This window comes from Hevea brasiliensis, chromosome 10 (assembly GCF_030052815.1).
Source record: "Hevea brasiliensis isolate MT/VB/25A 57/8 chromosome 10, ASM3005281v1, whole genome shotgun sequence".
NCBI classification, from domain to species: domain Eukaryota; kingdom Viridiplantae; phylum Streptophyta; class Magnoliopsida; order Malpighiales; family Euphorbiaceae; genus Hevea; species Hevea brasiliensis.
This window is the reverse complement of record NC_079502.1, coordinates 87586818-87609095: the sequence shown is the minus strand read 5'-3', so window position 1 is coordinate 87609095 and position 22278 is coordinate 87586818. Positions and strand designations below refer to the sequence as shown.

The following is a 22278-nucleotide window of genomic DNA, read 5'->3' as shown; positions in this document are numbered from 1 at the left end:
TTGGGTGTTTTGCTTACCTCTATTTTACTTCAAGACAATTGTTTCCTCACGTGGGACAGGTTTCCTCATTTTGTCTTGCCATATCTCATTCTTCTTTTGAAGGGAGGTGCTTGCACCATGTTTTTTTTCTTTCTTAATATTTTATTTTTGTAATCAAATATCTGAGATCTTATGTAAGAGGCATAAACTAAGAAAAATTACATCGCGCTTAAAGAGGTTAAATGGGTTGCCTAATGGAATCAACTGAATTTGATCTAGCTTAATTGGAAGCAACTTTGGTGTTAGTGGCCTCTGGATTATCATCTATATCAAAAGTTTAAAGGATACTTGTGCCTACAAATAAAGGATGTACCATGTTTATGGTTTTTAATTCATCAATTCCTTGGTTTTGTGAATGTTGTAAGCTATTACTTAAGAATCCTTAGGAATGCTCCTGATGGTTGGTTATCTTGTTTATGGTTCTTAACTTCCCTGTCGCATTAATTGTTGTAAAGCTACAAAGCTTAGGGGTTGTTTCTTTATGGTTTGGAGTGACATTGATGTGGTGTTGGGTCCTTACATTTTTCACTTTAGAACTCTTTGGGTCATTTGCGTATTGCCATAGTCTCATTGCTGGAATTTTAGCTCTTTTAGTGTTATCTCAAAGTCTTTGGGTTTTTTTTTTTTTTTTGACCTGCACTTACTGATTATGTTTTGGTCTTGTTTGCTTGATTGTTTAGTTTTCCCATACAATTGGCTCTTTTTCCCGAATTTTACTCTTAGCAACTCCTATGTTCGAAGCAAGATGTTGTCTAATTAGACCACGAATTACAAATATCTGGAAAAGCTCTATTGCTATTTCGCGAGGCAATCCACATCGATGTAATGAAAGTGAGGGGCCTACGACAATGACAGAACGCCCCGAATAATCAACCCGTTTGCCAAGCATAGTCTCACGAAATCTTCCTTCTTTGCCTTCAATTACATCCGAAAATGACTTGTAAACCTTATTATGACCGTCCCTCATTGGTTGTCCGCGGATTCCATTATCAAGAAGTGTATCCACGGCTTCTTGTACCAATTTCTCCTGACACATTACTAATTCCCCTGGTGTAGATCTACTTGTTGTTAATAGATCAATAAGAGTATTGTTCCGATAGATAACTCTTCTATAGAGTTCATTAATATCTGAACTCATTAGTTTACCCCCATCTATCTGAATGATCGGTCTCAACTCGGGAGGAAGAACTGGTAATAGACATAAAACCATCCATTCTGGTTTGATATTTGTTCGAATAAAATGCTTAGCTAATTCCACACGTCTAACCAAAAAATCCTTTCTTCTTCCAACTTTTCGATCTTCCCATTCATTCCCGGTAGGCCCTTTTTCCCCTAATTCTTTCCATTCTAACAAAGAATAAACTATAATAATACGCAAAACAAGATCTTCTAATAGTACTCGGATACCACCAACACCTGTAGAAATTACTCGATTTCAAATGTATCAAGCCTTGGGTAGTAAAAAAAAGTGGAATACTGTATTTCCAGGATTGGATTTCATATTTGAATGAACCTCGTAATCGTAAAAAAGTAGGTTTTTTAGCTATGGGCCTAGCAAAAGAAAAATTGGGATAGGATCTTATAGAGTCTCCCCCCTTCAAAATCAGACATGAAAGTTTCCTCTCATCCGGCTCAAATAGTTATACCAAATATAAGGAAAAGAGTTCCTGCTTTCAAACAAAATCGATAAAAACAAACCCCAAAAAGAGCTACTCCTTACTCAAGTTCCCAATGAATACCAAGCAAGCTTTCATTGATTCATTCTTCTTTTCCATTTTTTTTTTTAGAATTTCTGAATTCTTTATTCAATTATCACAACTTATTCAATTCTCACAATTACGACCTAAATGAAATGTGAAATTCTTGAGTAGTCTACTTCCCTTCGAATGAGAAATTCCCAGTACCTTAGAATTCATAAGGGATTTACTTGTCTATGTCTCTTTCTATTCGATCTTTTAGGTCCCGAACTCGCTCGACGGTTATGACACGATTCTATTTAAGACTATATGCGAAGTATATAATACTGTAACCATTACATATAAGATTACTTGAGAATAAACATAGTATCTTTATATTTCTAAAATAAAATGAAAGGGAATGAATAAAACAACAAAACACAAGAAAGAAATCGGGTTTCACTAGGTACACCAATGAATTCCTATTTTTTTTTTACTGCATCGACCATAGACCAATTCCTCTTTTATTGGGGAGTATTGAATACCCCCATAATTCGAGCTTCATGTTACTCCTCTCAAGAGACATGTTAGATCCAGACATCCCAATTCGATTAAATGGGATGACGCTTTTCATTTCAAAATCAGAAACTGCAATTCGATCAAATCACACATCGCAGTATACTAGGCCTTCTAATTCTTTAAGAGGTTTATCTAAAAGATTTGCGATATAACTAGGAAGACGTTTCAAATACCACACATGAGTTACTGGGCATGCTAGTTTGATGTAGCCCATTTGATATCTTCGTATCCGAGAATCAATAAATTCGACTCCGCATTGTTCACAAAATTTTTGGTCTTCTTTTTCATTCCTGATTACTCGATAATTTCCACAAGCACAAATTCCACTTTTTATAGGCCCAAAAATTCTTTCACAAAATAATCCATCTTTTTCAGGTTTATTGGTTTTGTAATGAAAAGTATAGGGTTTATTGCTGTGAAGTTTTGGGTGTTTTGCTTACCTCTATTTTACTTCAAGACAGTTGTTTCCTCACGTGGGACAGGTTTCCTCATTTTGTCTTGCCATATCTCATTCTTCTTTTGAAGGGAGGTGCTTGCACCATGTTTTTTTTCTTTCTTAATATTTTATTTTTGTAATCAAATACTGAGATCTTATGTAAGAGGCATAAACTAAGAAAAATTACATCGCGCTTAAAGAGGTTAAATGGGTTGCCTAATGGAATCAACTGAATTTGATCTAGCTTAATTGGAAGCAACTTTGGTGTTAGTGGCCTCTGGATTATCATCTATATCAAAAGTTTAAAGGATACTTGTGCCTACAAATAAAGGATGTACCATGTTTATGGTTTTTAATTCATCAGTTCCTTGGTTTTGTGAATGTTGTAAGCTATTACTTAAGAATCCTTAGGAATGCTCCTGATGGTTGGTTATCTTGGTTATGGTTCTTAACTTCCCTGTCGCATTAATTGTTGTAAAGCTACAAAGCTTAGGGGTTGTTTCTTTATGGTTTGGAGTGACATTGATGTGGTGTTGGGTCCTTACATTTTTCACTTTAGAATTCTTTGGGTCGTTTGCGTACTACCATAGTCTCATTGCTGGAGTTTTAGCTCTTTTAGTGTTATCTTAAAGTCTTTGGGTTTTTTTTTTTTTTTTTTTTGACCTGCACTTACTGATTATGTTTTGGTCTTGTTTGCTTGATTGTTTAGTTTTCTAGGTCAGGTTTTTGGGTGGAGTCCCACATCGGTTAGCTACAAAAAATTGAAAGTGAATATGAGCAAGGGGGAGCCAAGCTTAATTGGATTAATAAATTTTGATGGAAACAACCCCAAATTAAACAATTGGACCTTGTCGACAGTCTTCAACACTTTTCTTCCATGTAATAGTTTGACGGATGTTTCAATTAGCAAAGAATGATTAAAGAGGGAGGGGACAACCATGGAGAGAGAGATATTAGAAATCACTTTTAATCCATTTTTAATTTAATATTTAATTATTTTGTTTTTATTTTTAAAATACTGCATGCCTCTAAAATATATATAATTTTAAAATAAAAATAATAAGCTTTTTAGAGTTATTAGATTTTGAGTTTGAATCTCAATTAAATTAATTATATTAAAAAAAATAAAAAAAAACTCATTAATTATATCAAACCAAAATAAAAAGTAGAATTAGGTAATAAATTGTATATTAATTTTTCGAGTAAGACTTTTGAGAAATACAATTAAAATGTTGCATTGACAAGCACGACTTTGTTGACTTAATAAATTTCCACTCTTTTTCCACAACAGCTCGAAGGTTAGTTTGCTCATAGAGAAGCTAATTAATTAAAAAAAAATTAATTAATTAGTGTTAGAATGCCTTTGGATTCTAATTACTATAACATGGCATACATAAAAGTCTCAGATTATTGTTAATGAATATGTAGTGAGGTTAATCTATGGGTTATAGAGTCAATCCCTTGTTAGCAAAGGAACACACTCTAACTACTCACTTGGGAAATTGAGCCATTTTAGAGTTTTTCCTTTTTTTTTTTTTAACGGGTTATTAGTACTATATTAATTTTTTTTCAATCAAATTGATATATTTTTAACTATTTAATTCAAAAATTCCAACATTAATTAATAAAATAAAGAATAAATTCACTTGTATATGGTATTTTTTTTAATTCATTCTAATTTAATTGGTTAACTTGACTTAAACTGAAAATTTTCGAATTAATTTATATTTTTTTTCAAATTGCATTCAATTTGAAATTATATATGAATTTGAATTATTCAAAAATTTATAGGTTAAATTAGAAATATTTAGTAATTCATATGATTTAATTCAAATCTAACTTATTTGGATTTGATTAAATTAAAATAAATTTTTATTTAAAAACTAAATGAGATAAAAATATATATTTTTTAATGACTTTAATATTTGTGCTGAATATTATTAATATTTAGCAAATTAATATAAATTTGACCCAAATTTTTATGTATATAGCCATTCAAATTAATAAAATAATTCAAAACAATGTAATTAAAAAATATATAAACTAAAAAACATACAAACCCAAATAACTCAAACTCAACTAACATGTTTGTTACCTTCTAAACTTTGTAATCTCGTTACCAACAAGCATTTGGTCAATGATAAGGCCACTGCACTTCTAAAGAAAGAATTCAGATTCGATCATTGAAAAATGTATTGTTGGAAAGGGCAGCCATCAACTCCAAAGGAACTGGTTTTCTTTGAACCATAAAGCGGATATAGAAGAATAACTTAGTGAATTCAAAAATTTTATAATTTAGTTTAACCATTAATTTAGTTATTGTTGGCTAATAATCCTTAATTTTACTCTTTGCGTTAAAGTTGTTTTTCTTAGATTAGATCAACCTATTCACAACAATCATTCAGTGACTTCCTCAAGTCATTGATCATTTTATACCACTTGCTGTATTAAATGAAAAAATAGAGGATGGTAATCCAAAAAGTTGACCCTTGAAATCTGGTTCTTGCTGTAAAGGCTTAAAGACCTAGTATTCACATTCTTGAATAAGCATTTATTAATGGTATAAAGTCACCCAAACCTAATAAAGATTCTTAGGCAATTGGTCTTTCACACTCCTTTAAATCAGGAAGAAATTAGATAAAATAAGGGTGTATTTAATACAAGCTCTATTGACCTTATATGAGAATAAGTTTAGTAACCATTAGATAAAAATGTAATTTGATAAAATAATTTAAATTTAAATGTCTCGTAAAATTTAGGGTTAATTTATTTATTTTTAAAGTCTGACAAGAACCTATTTGAGTTCATCCAATTAACTTGAATTTTGATATATATATATATATATATATATATATATATATATATATATATATATATATATATATATATATATATAAAGTTAATATTTTGATATGAAATAACGTATAATCCATAAATTGATTCAAGTAATTTGATGAATAATCTGAATCAATTCACCATCCAAAAAACTAAACTCAAATTTAATTAAAAAATGAGATTCAAAATGACAAAGTCAAAATAAGCGAACTTAAATCCATTCAAGTCAATATGTTTACCACCTTTAATTTTAAAAATTATTATGCGGTTTAATGCCTCTTGTGCCTCAAAAAATGTATATATATATATATATATATATATATATATATATATATATATATATATATATATATATATATAAATAGCTATTTTGCGCTTTTTTCTCCTTTAAGAAATGAGAAGTAAACAGGGTATTCCCATTTCATTGGAAATTAATATTGCATTCATTATATTAATTCATGCAAATATAGATAAATTCATGAAAAATTTTTGTCTAAATCCGGTTTATTATAGATTCAAGATACAAATATGTAGGACTTATGTATTTAATAAATAGATCTCATCGTATATCTTGTGTTTTGGATCTATGATGTACTAAATCTAGACGAGAAAAATCCTAAACCCACAGCCATTAAGATTGAAAATCAAGATGTATATCTTGGCACATGAGAAGAAAAATATATAGATATAGCTTTGAATTTTTTGGAACATTTAATTAGGCTGTAAACTCTTAAAATTTAGGAGTTCTTCATAATCGTTGACCCAACCTATTACCACATAATAAGAATTAATCAGCAGAAAAAATTAACGATTTTGCTAATGAGGTAAATATACATTTGTTAAAGTTCATTTAAGACATATATATCACTAGTATGAGGAATTACAATTTGTCATTTATTAAATATAATTTGCACCCCTTTAAAGCTATTTCTTATATAGTTTATAAGTAGAATTGTAATTTTTCATACTAATTGGTGCATTAAATAAACATTAAACTCCCAATCTACCTGTCGCTAGGGTTATCCTAGGTAAATATTGGGTGCATAAAACGGTGGTGCAACCCAAGGCTAGAATAGAGATAGAGCAGCAATCCGTCCATTATCAATTTATCATTGATGGTCATAAAATTCCAGCTTTTTGTCTTTCCTAACTACTTGGGGTCCCTCTTATCATTGAAGGATCCTTTTACGTCAGTTTTTTGACATGATCTTTGGTCAACTTTTCTCTCTCTCTCCCTCTCTCTGTCTTAGGAAATTATTATGAACACGGAAAACATTTAATCCGAGAAAGACAGTGATCGACATGGAGTTTGGAGCTACTTCCTTTAGAGTGGTTGGCTTGTGTAGATCATAATGTTTTGGTCAATGACTAGATCCTAACTTGCCCACATTATATATATTATTTTTTCCAATATCAACTATTCATACATTTTCCCATGTGTGAACATCATGACTTCTCTGTATGCTCTACCAATAAATCACCCTTTAATCTACAATTTTTAATACTATTCTTATGTTTATTCTAGTTTTCTCCTCATTCATTTGCAAAATTACCGAGAGATGGTATTAATTTATAATTATGTCTCCTTTTATGATTCCGAGATTTTTCTACAAAAGGAATAAAACAAAAAAAAATTCTATGTATTTTTTTTAATATTTATTATTATAGATATTTTTAGTCAATTTTTAGACATTGAGAAGCGATTTTAAAGATGTATATCCACATTAGACTGATGCATTTAAGATAAATAATCATATAGTGCTTCCTAACAGTCAAACTTTGATTGCTAAGAAATAGAACTTTCATCTTTACCAACCGAACTAATTTTATTAGGTATTATCTGCAGTTTATTGACAATTATATGATGTCTAGTGAATATGTGTTTGTTCAATTGAAGACTAATTGTATTGTCAACACGTTTCCAGCATAGATGAAAGAAATATATAGTGATTAAGAAAGAAAACAGATCAATATATTATGTAATTCAGTCTCTTAATCAATTAATTAATAATACTATATATGTATATGCATGAAAAATATGTTTCTTAATTAATTTTATTTTCACAGCCCAACTATCTTAGACTTGTCGATCATATCTAGTGTTATATATAGCTTAAAATAGACACAGACACATATGCAGGTACTACCTCTTATTTTTATTTCTAGGAATATTATTATTTAGATCCAATTTATTATAAACACAATACACAAATATATGAGATCCATATATTTAATAAGTTTATCTCACTATATATATATGTATGTCTTGAGTTCATGATATATCGGGTCTAAATAAGAAAAATTATATGTGTCTCATCATATCTTTCTAATATATACATATTAAATTAAAAAAAAAAAAACCTGTTTTTGAAGATAATAGTAAGTAATTAATATGTCCACTACCAAAAAAATTAATGATAATTAACTAGGAGGAAAATGTTTTGATAAAATTAGTTCCTTAGGTCTGAATTGAAAAGATTAGTTTGGTGATCAGGCCATGAAAAATAAAATTCAAATAATGAGAAGAAGCACCTAAATTAAACAAGAACATGCAATTCTATTGAGTGTAGGCAGTGTGTTAATGTGTACCAAATATGTATATGGTGAACAGAATATAGATAAAAAAAAAAAATGTTGTGGTATTACACAGTGAAGTGGTAGTGCAATCAACTCCAAACCTTTTCACACATATCTAAAAAAGCTAAGCAATCTCATGAAACAAAGGATCTTCAAGGAGAAGGTCTTGCCAAACTGTAGAAGCTTCACCTCCATAGCTGGATATAGTAGTGCTAGAAGTATCCCCCATAGTGTTGATGGAAGAAGTAGTATGTGTAACAAGCGGAGGAGCAACCGAAGGAGGAGATGGAGTTGATGAAGATGAAAAAAGCCAAAGAGAGTTTGGAGAGTTATCTCCTTGGCTGAACACTGTAAACTCAGGAGCATTAGCTTGATCAATTGTGTTCTTGTTCAGTGGTGTTTGATAGCTGCAAGGGATTTGTAAGTCAGGTAAATGAGAGAAAGGGATAGAATCAGTAAGACCTGGAAGAGAGGTCGTTGATGATAAATCCAACTGGGTAATTGAACTTGAAACTGGACTATCCTTAATTGAAACGAGTGAGTTCAAAAGATTATAAGTTTCCATATCACTGAAAGTGCTCGTTGTAGTGGAGGCTATATTGTTTGAGCTTGTCACAACAGAAGCCGAAGGCTGAGGTTGAGTTTGAAGGAGATATTGCAAGTATTGGAATTTAGCCGTTTGGACAGCTTCTGCTTGTAGTCTCACTGCATGTTCTTCCAATGAGTGGTGATCTATAAGCTCCTTAAGATTTGCCAGAGCTATAAGATGAGGCAAGGTAGAGAAGATATCGGTTCTAGGCCTGTGAGTCATAGGATCAAAACCCATCTGGATAAGCTTTTTCTTGAGATGGGTATTCCAGAAATTCTTGATTTCGTTATCAGTACGTCCAGGCAGGTGGCTCGCAATTGCTGACCATCTAGTAAAAAACAAGAAAATAAATCAAATCCCAAGAGAAAAAAAAAAAAGGGAAATTGAGAGAACAGATGAAGTTGAATATATACTTGTTGCCGAGAACTGAATGGAGATTGAGAATTGTTTGTTCTTCTTCCTGGGAAAATTTTCCTCTCTTAATATCTGGCCTTAAATAGTTAGTCCATCTTAATCTGCAACTCTTCCCACATCTGTTAAGACCTGCAAAAATGATGTGCATATTAGCTAGCTAGCTAGCTATCTAGTCAGAGAAGGAATCAAGGAGTGACACATATTAAAATAGATATATTCATACCAGCAAGCTTGGGGAGGGCTCTCCAACTGCCATGGCCATGTTTGTGGATGTATTTGATAAGCTTTTGATCTTCTTCAGGGGTCCAGGGACCTTTCTTGAGACCACTCTCATCACAACAGGGAGACCTTCCCATTTTTTCTATTATCAAGATTTGGTTGCCTCCCTCCGATCCAACCACTAACTGCGCCTTTACTATTTATATACAATCTTTCTTCTTCCTGCCCCTCTAATTAATGTCCGTACAAACTACTATCACGTGGCAGCTTCCCATTTGCTAGCAAAACAATTAGGCCTTTCCGCCTCATTAAATGACAAATTTACCCCTCCCTCCTTTATGCAGATTGTATCCCTGCGGTCTATACATGGCGGCGGCTTCCACGGTTGAGTTATATATTATTTAGGGGAAATAATTTATTTATTTAATAGTATTTTATATTATAAATTTATAATAAATTAATTTCAATTAAAAAAACTTATTATTTAAATTAGAATATAACCTTACGTGAATAAAGATTTTATTATGGTCATTTTATTATGGTCATATTAAAGAGATCTCATATGAATTTCAACATAATCAATTATTATATATACAACAGTTATATAAAATAATTTTTTTTAATTTTAAAATATTGGTATTATATATATATTAATTTGAATATTTTATGATTTTAATGTTATTTATAAATTTTAATTTCAAAAATTTTCAAAATGATAAGATATCAAATTTGAGTATTGATTAAATTAAAATAAATAAATAAATAAAATAAAAATGTTGCATATAATTAACATCATATACTAGAATATATCACAATATTATTAAAAATTTTGTTTTTGATTTATCATCGTTTTGTCTATTGATCATTGTGATTTTGAAGGCCATTATTAACTAGATATGCATACGTTAATGTGCCACAATAGTGAGGATGCTATATTATTTGAACATAATCTAGTGTGTGATTTTATACCATTAATTAAAAGATTAGGTTAACATATAAAAGTTCTATATTTTTATTTTAGTATAATTGGTTTCAATTGAAACTTGAACTCGAGATTTTATAACTCTGAAAACAACTACAGTACCACAAAACTAATGTTGATGTTTAATTTTGTGTTTAAACTAATTCTTGACACATTATAAGTGCCAACATAAGTGAATTGCTGATTTAAATTAATGTCTTTAGGAAACCCTAAAATTTAACTTGAGAATTCCATTTTTGGTGTTTGCAAATCTGTAATAACTAATGCAATTGGTTCATCAAATAGAATGGGATAGTCTATTTAATTCTGCAAATAAAATGAAAATCATTTATGACTTATCACTTGAAAAAAAAAAGGAATTTTTACATGGTTCTATAAAAGTATGATCAAATATAATTAAAATCAATTGAATCACAACAAATAACAAAATATATAATTACAATTTAAAAAACTTATTTTTTTTTAAATAGGAAATTGAAAGAGGGATTTTATATTAAATTGTTTAAATTTTGTTGAACAAATGGTAGAAGTTTGTTGAAAAAAAATGGTTGAAGTTCAATTTTTTTTTAATTGGAAATTTTTAATAAGATTTAAAAGCTGAATTTTATATTAAATTCCATTGAAATAAAAAAAAAAAGAAGGCTAAGGAAAGATAAAAAAAATAAAATTCCACAATTTAGACACCATTTATTTTACGTAAATTATTTTATATTTTTAAAATTTTTTTAATATTTAGAACATTTAATAGTAAATATTTTTTTCATAAAAAAGAAAAATTAAATTATTTTTAAAAAATATAACTTTCTTTTTTTTAAGAAAAATTATTTTTATTTTTTAGATTTTAATAATTTTATTAAAATATAAAAATATTTATATATAAATTAAATAAACAAGCATTATTAGTTTAATATCATAATTAAATAATAAAAAAATATTTTTGTATTTTTATGTATAAATTATTCATTTCCAAACAAACGAAGTTTTAGGAATATAATATTTGGATGACACAGTGGTGAATTAGAAAAACATTACAAGGAGGGCAGTATTGGAATTTAAGCAATGACAGCCTTAATCTTCACGTTAATGGTGGTAAAAACAAAGGAATAAAAATAAAAAAATAAATGAAGAAACACTGAAAAGAAGAAGTCGGCATCGAAGAACAGGTGGCGCGTTACTGATGGCTAGCGGAACACATGCCATGCACGCAACATAGGGTTTATTTCGTCACTCTGTGCATGGATCTCTTCTATATTTTGTTCTACGTATTATTTTTTTAATTATTATAAAAAATTCTTTTTTTTAATTATTATATATAACAACATGAACATGTCTTTTGTGAAGTTTCCGACCAACTTTCCCACTACTAAGAACCCATTTTCAATTTGTGGACTTTTTTTTTTAGAAAAAATTATAAGGATAGTAAGAGTAAATCAAAGAAAATATATAAACACTTATATATTTATAATAGAATTTACATATCACAGTTTCATTGTAAGAATACCCTTAATAACGTGTGGTATTTGACTTACACTCTTTCATGACAAGTTAACTGTGAGAATCTTATAATAATCTATTCAACAAAATGAGTATATTAATATGGCTTGATAAGCCAATTGAAAAAATATTATAAACAATATGTATGAGTAAGTATTTCAGACACAATAAATTATGAGATATAAATATATTAAAGATAAACTATTTTTTTCTTTAATTTATCACAATCGATATAATTTTATATTTATAATCGATTCATAATAAAATATATGATAAATTTATGATAAATTAAATTTAAGAACTTTTTTTAATAATATTTATTTACTTTGATAAGTTGATAAACGAAGTTTGTATTCTCTCAAACATGAATTCTAATTTGATAAGCATAAAAAAGGAAATTTTATTCATAAAAATCACTATTTTATTGAAAATCTTTTGAAAAAATGTGATATTTGTTTTTCAATCATTCCTACCAAATTTTTGCTTTTTTTTCCCCCTAAAAAATACTCCAACAAAATAATTTGTATGCAATAATGCTTTTATGTATTGCATACAAATTTTGTTGTATAACAATATTAGCCAATTTTTATTCAGAAAATGTTGCTCAATGTCCATCAATTTTGAATTCCATTAATTATTTCACCCAACGTATGATGTCTTTATTTATAATAACTCACGTCCACTGCGAATTATTAGGCACAAATTGCTAAATCAACTTGCATTAATAATAAATAAATAAATAAATAAATAAAATCACGTGTGAGGATATCAAAATTGCAAGAATATATATTATAATGGTAAAATTACTCAATTTATAATATACAGATCATCTAATATGAAATAACTATAAGATTACATACACCAATTTTCTTTAGAATTTATAAATATAAAATATTTCGGGCACTGAGTGACCTTTTGTTTTATATATTATAAAGTTATCTTTACATTAAATAGAGTTTACCTCCTAATTTTTTAAATTCCAATCAATAAATTTAGTAACAAATGCATTTATCAATTAGACTAACCACTAGAATTATTACATCCATCTCTTTAATTATCAAACATGAATTAGTTTATTAACCAATGAATACACACAAGCTCACCCCTACCCCTCTAAAAAAATATCTAAGCCCACCATGATTAAACAAATTAAGATGTAAATGATCCTATGAAGACAACCTTAATTACGTAAACTAATTGCACTATCTTTTCACCATATTCAACTTCAGCCCACCTCATGATCAGAAGCCTCGAGAGGTTTTGTGACGAAGAGAATGTAATTTAATCATTTTTGCTTATCTTAAGAGGGACGAAACACGGTATGCAAACCTAATGACTATTAGCAGCATGCAGCTTTTTTACTTTAAAAAGAAAGTAACAAGAACACTCAAGAATACTCATAACAGAGTGTCTTATTCTAAGTAGGTATACTTAGAGAGCATATTCTTTCCAAATAAAGCTACTCTGTGGATTTATTTAAGGAAGGAAGAAGACTCTGAGAGAAGGAAATAAGGGCACCATGATAGGGCAGTGAAGCACCTGTAATGACAGCAATTTCATAATGAAGGTGGTGAGAGAATGGTTGATTTTTAATGTAACTGCCTGATGCAATGTAGGGTCTATGATCATATATATTGTGAGTTGGGTATGGATCTACATCCTGTGCCTTATTCTAAAAATAGGAGTCTCTTTCCACGTGTGCACAATGATTTTGCATTATAACCAACCACATCTCTAATAGGCCACCTTTCTCTCTCCATCTCCCCACCTCTGTTATCATAATTATGTAAATCTCACTCTATTATTGAAGCTGACACTAGAATTCATTTGACAGTAATAATGCAATTTTAAATGTACCAAAGAGGAATACAAATTTAGACATGCATCTACCTAGCCAGATATCACGTACATGAGCATAAATATGATCATGTATAAGTTTTTTTTTCTTTCTCTTCTTAGTGTTGCAGTAAAGTGATATTGTGAATTATAAGTAGCTTGCTTAATTTATCATATAAATATTTTATGTGGTGATTATTGTATTAATATTTATATGAAATTGAATTTATATTAACTATATCATTTTATTTATGATTTATTAATTTATCATTTATACATTTTGATAAGATCTCGAGAAAAAAAATATTATATTTAATCCTCTTCAAATATCAATAATGCCTGAAAAATCTCAAAAATTGAAACACCATATTTTTATAAGTTGTAATAGCAATTGAAGCTTTGCCTAAGCCTACAAGAGAAATGGCAAATACTGTTAATACTTAACACAGACTGACTACTGTGCTTGAAAAATGCAGATGGAATCGATAAAGATTGTTCTCTAGAATCGTTAAATATTTATAGTTAAAAAAGAAAAATCCAACAACAGTATGTGATCACAAAATAGTTATCAAAATACTTGGTCTTAATGACAAAACTTACTCAAGGATAAGGACATGAAAGGATGTGACCCATTTGACCATTGAGGGAGCTGGTTAGAGGAGAAGTTGGTGTAGCAAACACTGAATTTCCACCGCCTTTGAAACCTACAAGACGTTCTTCTTTAGCCCTGTATTTCAATACCACAGAGAGAGAGAGAGAGAAACAGATTTCACCTGATCTTTTTCCAGGCATCCTGCAAAAAGAGCTTCATAGCCATGCTAAAAGACGATAAAAATTATTCTTAAAACTGAAAAATAACTGAAATCATCAAGATTCTATGAATATATATTTCAGTTCTTTTGCAACATCTGGTTTCAAAAGAAAGAAAGATGGCTACCTCCAATCTATAGCCCATCAGTTGTTATCTAATCTATTGTGTCTCCATTGAATCCAAAAATAAAAATACACAAGAAATTATTATTATTATTATTATTATTATTATTATTATTATTATTATTATTATTATTATTCCATAACAAAATCTATGCTCATGGCTACTTTTGAAAATTTCCAATCTGGTAGTGAAAATTTTTGTTTATTACGTTTCAGGAGACAACTCCATCAGAGATTTTCTACCGCACGTACAAGTAGAAAATATTGTAATTGGAAATTGTACCATTGCGGTCAATTGGTTTTCCTTTGTTCAGCCAAAACCTAGCTCACGACCAAAGGATCAAAATTCAAGAATGTTTAAAAAAAATCAAAAACCAGAAGTTATTTTTAATTTTTAGGCTATGAGAAATTCTTATATAGATTCTATTCATTATGAATTATATAAATACATAAATTTATATATTTAATAAATAAATTTAATGTGTTGATTCATAATAAACTAGACTATATTTGAAAAGCGTAATGTAACGAGAATCAAATTTTCTATTGAAATACTAAATAAAGGATTCCCCAATTCACATGATTCTGCTCAATAAAGGCTGGGAAAAATCGTCTACAAAAGAACAATTTTAGAAGCAAAACTGCTAGGTATAGACGTTAGAATCAATACTGTCCATTTGCCAACGTACTGATCTTGTATATTGGCTGAAAATCCAGGGGTCCATTTTCTTTCTTCATAAGCTAAAGATTATTCAAACCTAAACACATAATAAAGCATCACACCAATAACCACATAGAGTCAAAGCAACAAACGACGAGAAGTGAGAGAATCCCATTTGCTTTCCCCTCCTCTTTTTTCCTTCACTTACCTCATATGGCTGTCGGCACAAGTTTACTCCAAAAAGAAAACGAAGAAAATTCTCAAAAACCTTGGAATTTATGCAGAGTGGACAAAAGACACACTCTATTAACACCTCCCTCACCAAAGCTAGCTAGCTAACGATTGTTCTTTTGAAAAAATTACTAGTTAGTCCTTCTATTTTAATAAAACTAACTACTTAATCTTTTTATTTTGAAAATTATATTAGTTAATCACTGTTTTTTTTTGTTTACTCTTTAATCTCTCTGTTCAGTTTAAATTAAATTTTTTGTTAATCAATATATTTAAATAAGAGAGAAATTACTGTTATTGGACTAAATATAGTTCAAAGTTTATAAAAAAAAAAGATTATATAGTTGTAATTTTCAAATTACAAAAACTGAATGAAATTTAAATTAATGCTTAAAATAATCAAAAGAACTAAACAATAAATAGAATAAAAATATAAGAACTAACTAATATATTTTTTAAAATAGAAGAATCAAATAGTTATTTTCACTAAAATCAAGAGATTAAATAAAAATATAAGAACTAATTAATATATTTTTTAAAATAAAAGGATCAAATAATTATTTTCATTAAAATCAAGAGATTAAATAGTAATTTTCCCTTTTCTTTTCATAGAAATGAGAGTGAGATTGCTTCTTCAACTAGGGTTCCTTGTCGGATGGACCATCAAAATGAAGCAGGTTATGAAATAATATTTAATAAAGAAATGAAAGGGGGCAGGTGATGTCATGAGTATAGTGTTTTTATGATTAGAAAATATCATAGTTGTAGTGTCAGCTAAACAACTAATTTGCTTGCTCTCTTAAGTTTCTACCCAATACATCTAAACTCGGACTTTCTATGCATCCCCATGCCACGTATATTGTTTTTTGTCTTTCCATTTCCATGCACAAAGACGACAAATCCCTCCCATTTTCAACTGTTTTAAGCATATATAACACGCAACACAAAGTTAACACATATGATACCCAAAAATACAAACATAATATATAAATTCTTGGAATAATCCAGACAGAGGAAGATTGAAATTCTTTCTTTTCACGCATTGATTTGTTTAACAAATCAACAAGGAGAGATCAGAGACTTAGATATTGTTTCAAAACAGGAAAATTTGACACAAAACCCAACTGGGTAATTATAAACTTGTAAAAAGTATGCAATTCTTGAATCAATTAAGCTCTGCAGGATGGTTGACTCAAACATAGCCACTTGCAGCTCAAACAGAATTATATACTGTTTTAGGCCCTATCAATCAGGGGTCCAATATCATAAATCTTATATATATATGTATAGTCATCTGTATTAGTTGGAGGGGAAATTTTTGAAATAAAAGAAGTATATATATATATATATTTCTTTCTGGTTGTTCTTTGTCTATGTTAGAACCTGGATTAAAAATACAATTAAGCTAAGATTGGCTTGGACTAGTGAGGTTAATATTTCTCCAATTTGTGACAGTGACAGTTCCTCTATGCCTGGTTAAGCAGATGATTAAAGAAACACAGAAAAAAATAGAACAGAGAGGACAAAAGAAACAGTTCATTAAGAAATACTTTGTATTACGTCTACTACACGTGAATCGTGTATGAGAGCATATATCAAACACCAACTTCACCATTTTTCAACTGTTCATGGCCTAACAAACCCTAATACGCAAAAACAAAAATAATTCATGTGGGGTATGCAAAATCTATGCTAGTTTCATCGTATCTTTACCGTTTCAATGATAGTTACATGTCGAAACGGTTCATTTTTCTCTTCTGCTGCTCTATTGAGTTACCCTATTGGTCCCCATTCATGGTCATCGTCACCTGCTGATTAGCAAGTCAATTTTACTATATGACTAATCAATTTATAATCAAATCTTCTTAATTACATTACTATCTGGCTAGTTTTCTCAACCGTTATTGCCAACACTATGGGTAAGGAATATTTTACGAAGTTATCTATAAACAATTACATTATCAAGCAATAGAAGATTTTTTGTATTGTTTAATTTTAATTAGTATTTTAAATAAGCAATTATAACTCTCTCTATATAATTGTTTTAGCCATCAACTAATATGTCTTATTTGCTGGCTTAAGTTCAATAGGCAATGACATCATAGTTTACAGCTAAGGATAGTGAAAGAAAATGAAAGTTACAGTTGATTACTACATATTATGTACTCTCTTAATATTAAATAAATCAACTAAAAATTAGTAATTTGGGCAATCTTCTCATACGTTTAGCTACTAGTTTTATTCTCATATTTCCATCAACTTCCCATTGGCATACACTGAACATACCCATATGGTCTGCAGAGATAAATCACCCATCCTTGGGAAAGTTCAAAAGCAAAGAAGATTTACTAAGCAAATGTTTGGCAAACCATAATATAATGTAATAAAATTCTAATGTATTCTTCTACTAAAGTTTTGTTGATATGACATTATACATACATCCCCCATCCACCAGAAGAGGAGGGCTATTCCTACCGTATAGCTCATGCTGTGTTATAGCCCAGTTGGTCTGTCTAAACACAAAAACATGAATTCAAATATTTTTAAGCAGGTGAACAGGAATCCATACTCTATATAAGCCATGGTTTTGGTAAAGACCACAACTAAAACAAGAAAGATCAAATCATTCAAGCAATACAGAAGCACTCTACCAAAGCACCCTACCTAACAAGTGGCATACTCAATTAATGATAGTATATATAATGCTTGGATCATTGTTGAGGAATATGTCAAGGAACAGAGAATCATGATAGATTTTTGTTGATAAAAACAATAATGGTCTTTCTCATTGACGTAAAATAACTTTTATATAATAGAATTACATCATTGCTGGTTGCATAAGGATTAGATATTTCTCTTTATTTTTTTTTCTCTCTTTTCCAAATGGTTAATTAAATTAGCTTCTAAAGGCACTATACATGTAGAAGATCAAAGACAGCAAGCAACCAAAGTATATATAATTACAATGTTTGATCACCAAAGAGTCCTTGGAAAGAAATTAAATGGAAAGATCATGAAATTTATAAAGAAAAAAATAATGTTATACAAGGAAAACTATGTATAGTTTCACCCAATTATTTTGACTACAAAATGATTCCACAGAGAAACGTTTCAAGCATGTGGAGATTACCATATAATTTACCCAATTACTTTCTATTTTCCTATTAATTAGAGAAATGGAGTTGGCGATAATCAAAGGTTGATAAAATAAAATATATACTTTCAATAATAAATATTTTGACCTATATGGAAATTATTGAATTTTCAAGCATCAAATACAAATAATGAAAAAGCTTTTGAAGTATTTCTATATAATAGTTGAAAAACTGAAAATTTATAAACTCATACTAATTGAACTAAAATCTAAAAACCATATATACCAACAGTTGCCATATAATCAAATAATGTCTTATGATGCAATAGATCAAAGCAAAATCCCTAACATCCCTTTAAATAAAATTTCAAGATACCAGAAAATAAAAACTTTTGAGCAATTTTTTCTTTTAAATATTGTGCATCAATTGAGATATTAAAATATAAAAGTTATTTAATTGTATACAAATAGTAAAAAAATTGCTTGGATTGTTAAATTGATCTGGAGTCAACTCAAATATAAATCCAAACAAAAAAAATTGATCAAAATAACATTCTAGGCTTGTAAAAGATTACTCAATAAAAATCCCAACTCTACAAAAGAAAAGTTAAGAACTACACCCATTAAAAAAAACATTAGATATTACCGGCTATCATTTAAATGTGAGCAGATTTCGGTTCAAACTGGAAAATCAAACCAAACCGAATCAATTCAGTTCAATCGATTCGGTTTTATATTATAAAAATTTCGGTTATTTTGGTTCGATTTGGCTTTGAAGAAAAAAATCGGTTAAACCGAACCGAATCAAATAGTAATTTTATATATTCAAATCGAATCAAATTAATTTTTGAATTGATTTATTTTTATGGGAAATTTATGAATTATATTTAATTTTTTATATATAAATTGTTTAATTTTATTGATTAATGGTTATTAGGTTCAAACCAAAATCAAAATTAGATCAAATAACTTGAAAATCAAGTCTAAATTAAAAAATAAATAAAAATCAAAACTGATCAGTTTGAACCAAATGAAACCGAAATAGAGCGGTTCGGTTCGATTCGATTTTTCATCCATTTAGATTTAGTTCGGTTTCTAAAATATGTAATTCGATTTTCATAATTTAATTTGGTTCGATTCGGTTTAAACTGAATACTCACTCCTACTATTATTCACTTAATCAAGTAGATGATTTTGATTAATTTTAGTGCTGTTTCTCATAAAAAAAAATAATTCTAAAAATATTTCCATTAAAAAAGAAAAGATAAAATAATCATAATATGAAAAAAATTAGAGGACCCACAAGAATTGCTACCTTCATTTCTCAACATAAGGCGAGCATTGGTCAAAGTCATCACCAAATAGTTTAATTGTACACCTTTATCTCATTGACGTGTATCTTCAAAAGAAATAAGTGACATATACAAATATTATTCCTGCAACGAGTATTGCATCTACCAATGTAGACTCATCCATTTCACACATTGCTTAACCTGCAGCTACCAATGCCACTAATATTTTAATCATGCAGGTTTGTGTTCTCTTCATACAGAAATCATAAATTGAGGAAACTGTCCGAAGTTACATAATTAATTAATTAATTATTCATATTGGAGTTTTAAAAACACTATTTTTCAGATCAATTTTTTCCAGTGTAAATTGTCCTAAATAACTGTATTTGGTAATTATATATTGTACTTAAAAAATCAGCACTATATAGGATACGCATATATATATTTTGTCTGGATCCTATTTTTCTTCATAGAGGCCAACTTAATGTTTGATTCCTAGCCCATTAACTAATACAAGTAGCCTGCCACTAGAATTTCACCAATATCCAATTTCATCGTTATCCCTAACCAGATTTGCTTGAACAGTTTAGACTCCAATCATGCAGTCCCATTGCTTAATAGAAGTATTGTATCACCTTGAATTTTCCCCAAATCAGAACAGAATTCAACTGAGACCAAAGGTGAAAATTACTACTGATAATTAGAGTAAATTAAAGGTATTGACTCATAAGTCTTGTTCATTTTTAGAAATGACAATAAGATAGAACAGATTATTTTCATCCCTACCTCATTAACAAATCGAAACAGATATGTTACAGGAAATTAAGTACAGGAAGAAGCAGAGCGAGAGTGCATTTCCTTTTTAAGAATGTTGTTGATAATAAATTTATATTCTTATAAAGATAAATTTTTAATAGTATTAGTTAACATCTGAAAATAATAATAATAATAATAATAATAATAATAAAACAAAGTTTTTGTAAGTTTATATAAGATAAAATTATAATAGGAAATTTTTTATTAACAAAAAAAAATATCCAAATGTTTGGTTCAATTTGCAATTATATTTACATTAGTGCCAATTATAATTAAATTGAACTGTATTTGTAAAAACTCTCAAATTTTTAACATAATCGCATAAACAAATTTAAGAAAAAGAATGAATAAACGCATATTATGTTAACAATTTGACACCAATATAAAAGTTGTGTATGAAATTGCTAGAATTAAAAAGATTCACTATGACTGCAAATTGGACTAAAGATTTAGATTTTTCAGTCATTGAATCTTAAAAAATAAATCCATCTTCATTAGTTCATTAGTTTATCCAACCATTTTCTAAAAATTCAAAATTTGCAAAAGCTATTTAGTGCTGACAAGGAATTTTATTGAAATGGTCTAGTTTCCACTCCCTAGGATTCAATACCAACAGACCAAAACCAAGCAATGTGAAACCATCCTGAACCTAACCCATTGCACTTTAAAGATATGAAATTATAAAAAAGACTCTCGTGGACCGAAACACTTTAATGGGATATATCCAAACCCAATTTGGCATGAGGAAACATGTCGACGGGAGGGCCCAATTGCTGAGCCTGCCCAAAAACCTTCGTGCCTTCACAGTGGGAAATAAGCTCGGCAAAAAGTGTAGCTCATATGGTAGGGTTTTTTTAGGTAAGATTTTTCTTTATTTTTAAACCTTTATAACTTTTTATTCCTTGGGAGAGTTGAAAATTTTTAAGGTATTTAAAGATTTGAAAGAAAAAATTATCAAACCATTGATTTTATAGGTTAAAAAATGGAAAATTTTTAAAAATTTTCAAAAACCTTCGCACACTTTACTTTAAAAAATAATGGGTTCTTCCAAATACAAACACATAATTTTAAAACATTACAAAACTTCCTATTACTTTATAAAACATCGTCCTAACACATAATGTAATATTGATGGCTTCAAATTGAAGTGCAAACAGTAAAGACATTAACAACTAATGAATTTTCCTCAAGCGATATTATAATATTTTTAAAATTGTAAGATCTCAAATTCAAATCTGAGTCAGAGTTCAATGAACCAAAAGTTAAAAATATTAGTGAAATTAAAATTGCGTAAACGGCGTGGCCAAAGAAGATTTTGGTTCTGTATCTGTCAAGTCCACATCCCAAATCCCTTAAGAGTAGGGCAGAGGTTCATGGAAAGGAAAAGAGTTACACGTCTCAGTGTAATACTGATCCAATGAAGAAAAACAAACACAGATCTAATTGCAAAAACAAGCATAGTTCTAATTTCAAGCATGGAATACAGAGATCAAAATAATTATCACCATTAAGAAAATGTAGAACCAACATGTATATAGAAAATAAAATTGGCAAAGAAAGTAAGAAAATTGTACA

The 22278-nt window shown here is 29.0% G+C and overlaps 1 protein-coding gene and 1 pseudogene across 1 annotated transcript; both read right to left on the bottom strand.

The window, feature by feature from the left end:
• Positions 1-715: 715 nt before the first annotated feature.
• On the bottom strand, positions 716-1814 carry LOC131169389 (DNA-directed RNA polymerase subunit beta'-like; annotated as a pseudogene).
• A 6288-nt stretch (positions 1815-8102) lies between these two features.
• LOC110631496 (transcription factor MYB92-like) lies at positions 8103-9596 on the bottom strand. Its single transcript, XM_021779338.2, has 3 exons — positions 9369-9596; positions 9145-9274; positions 8103-9059 (listed from the first exon to the last, which is right to left on the bottom strand). Exons 1-3 carry the CDS (start codon positions 9499-9501, stop codon positions 8267-8269), a joined length of 1056 nt encoding a protein of 351 aa, XP_021635030.1. The 5' UTR covers positions 9502-9596; the 3' UTR covers positions 8103-8266.
• Between the last annotated feature and the right edge of the window lie 12682 nt (positions 9597-22278).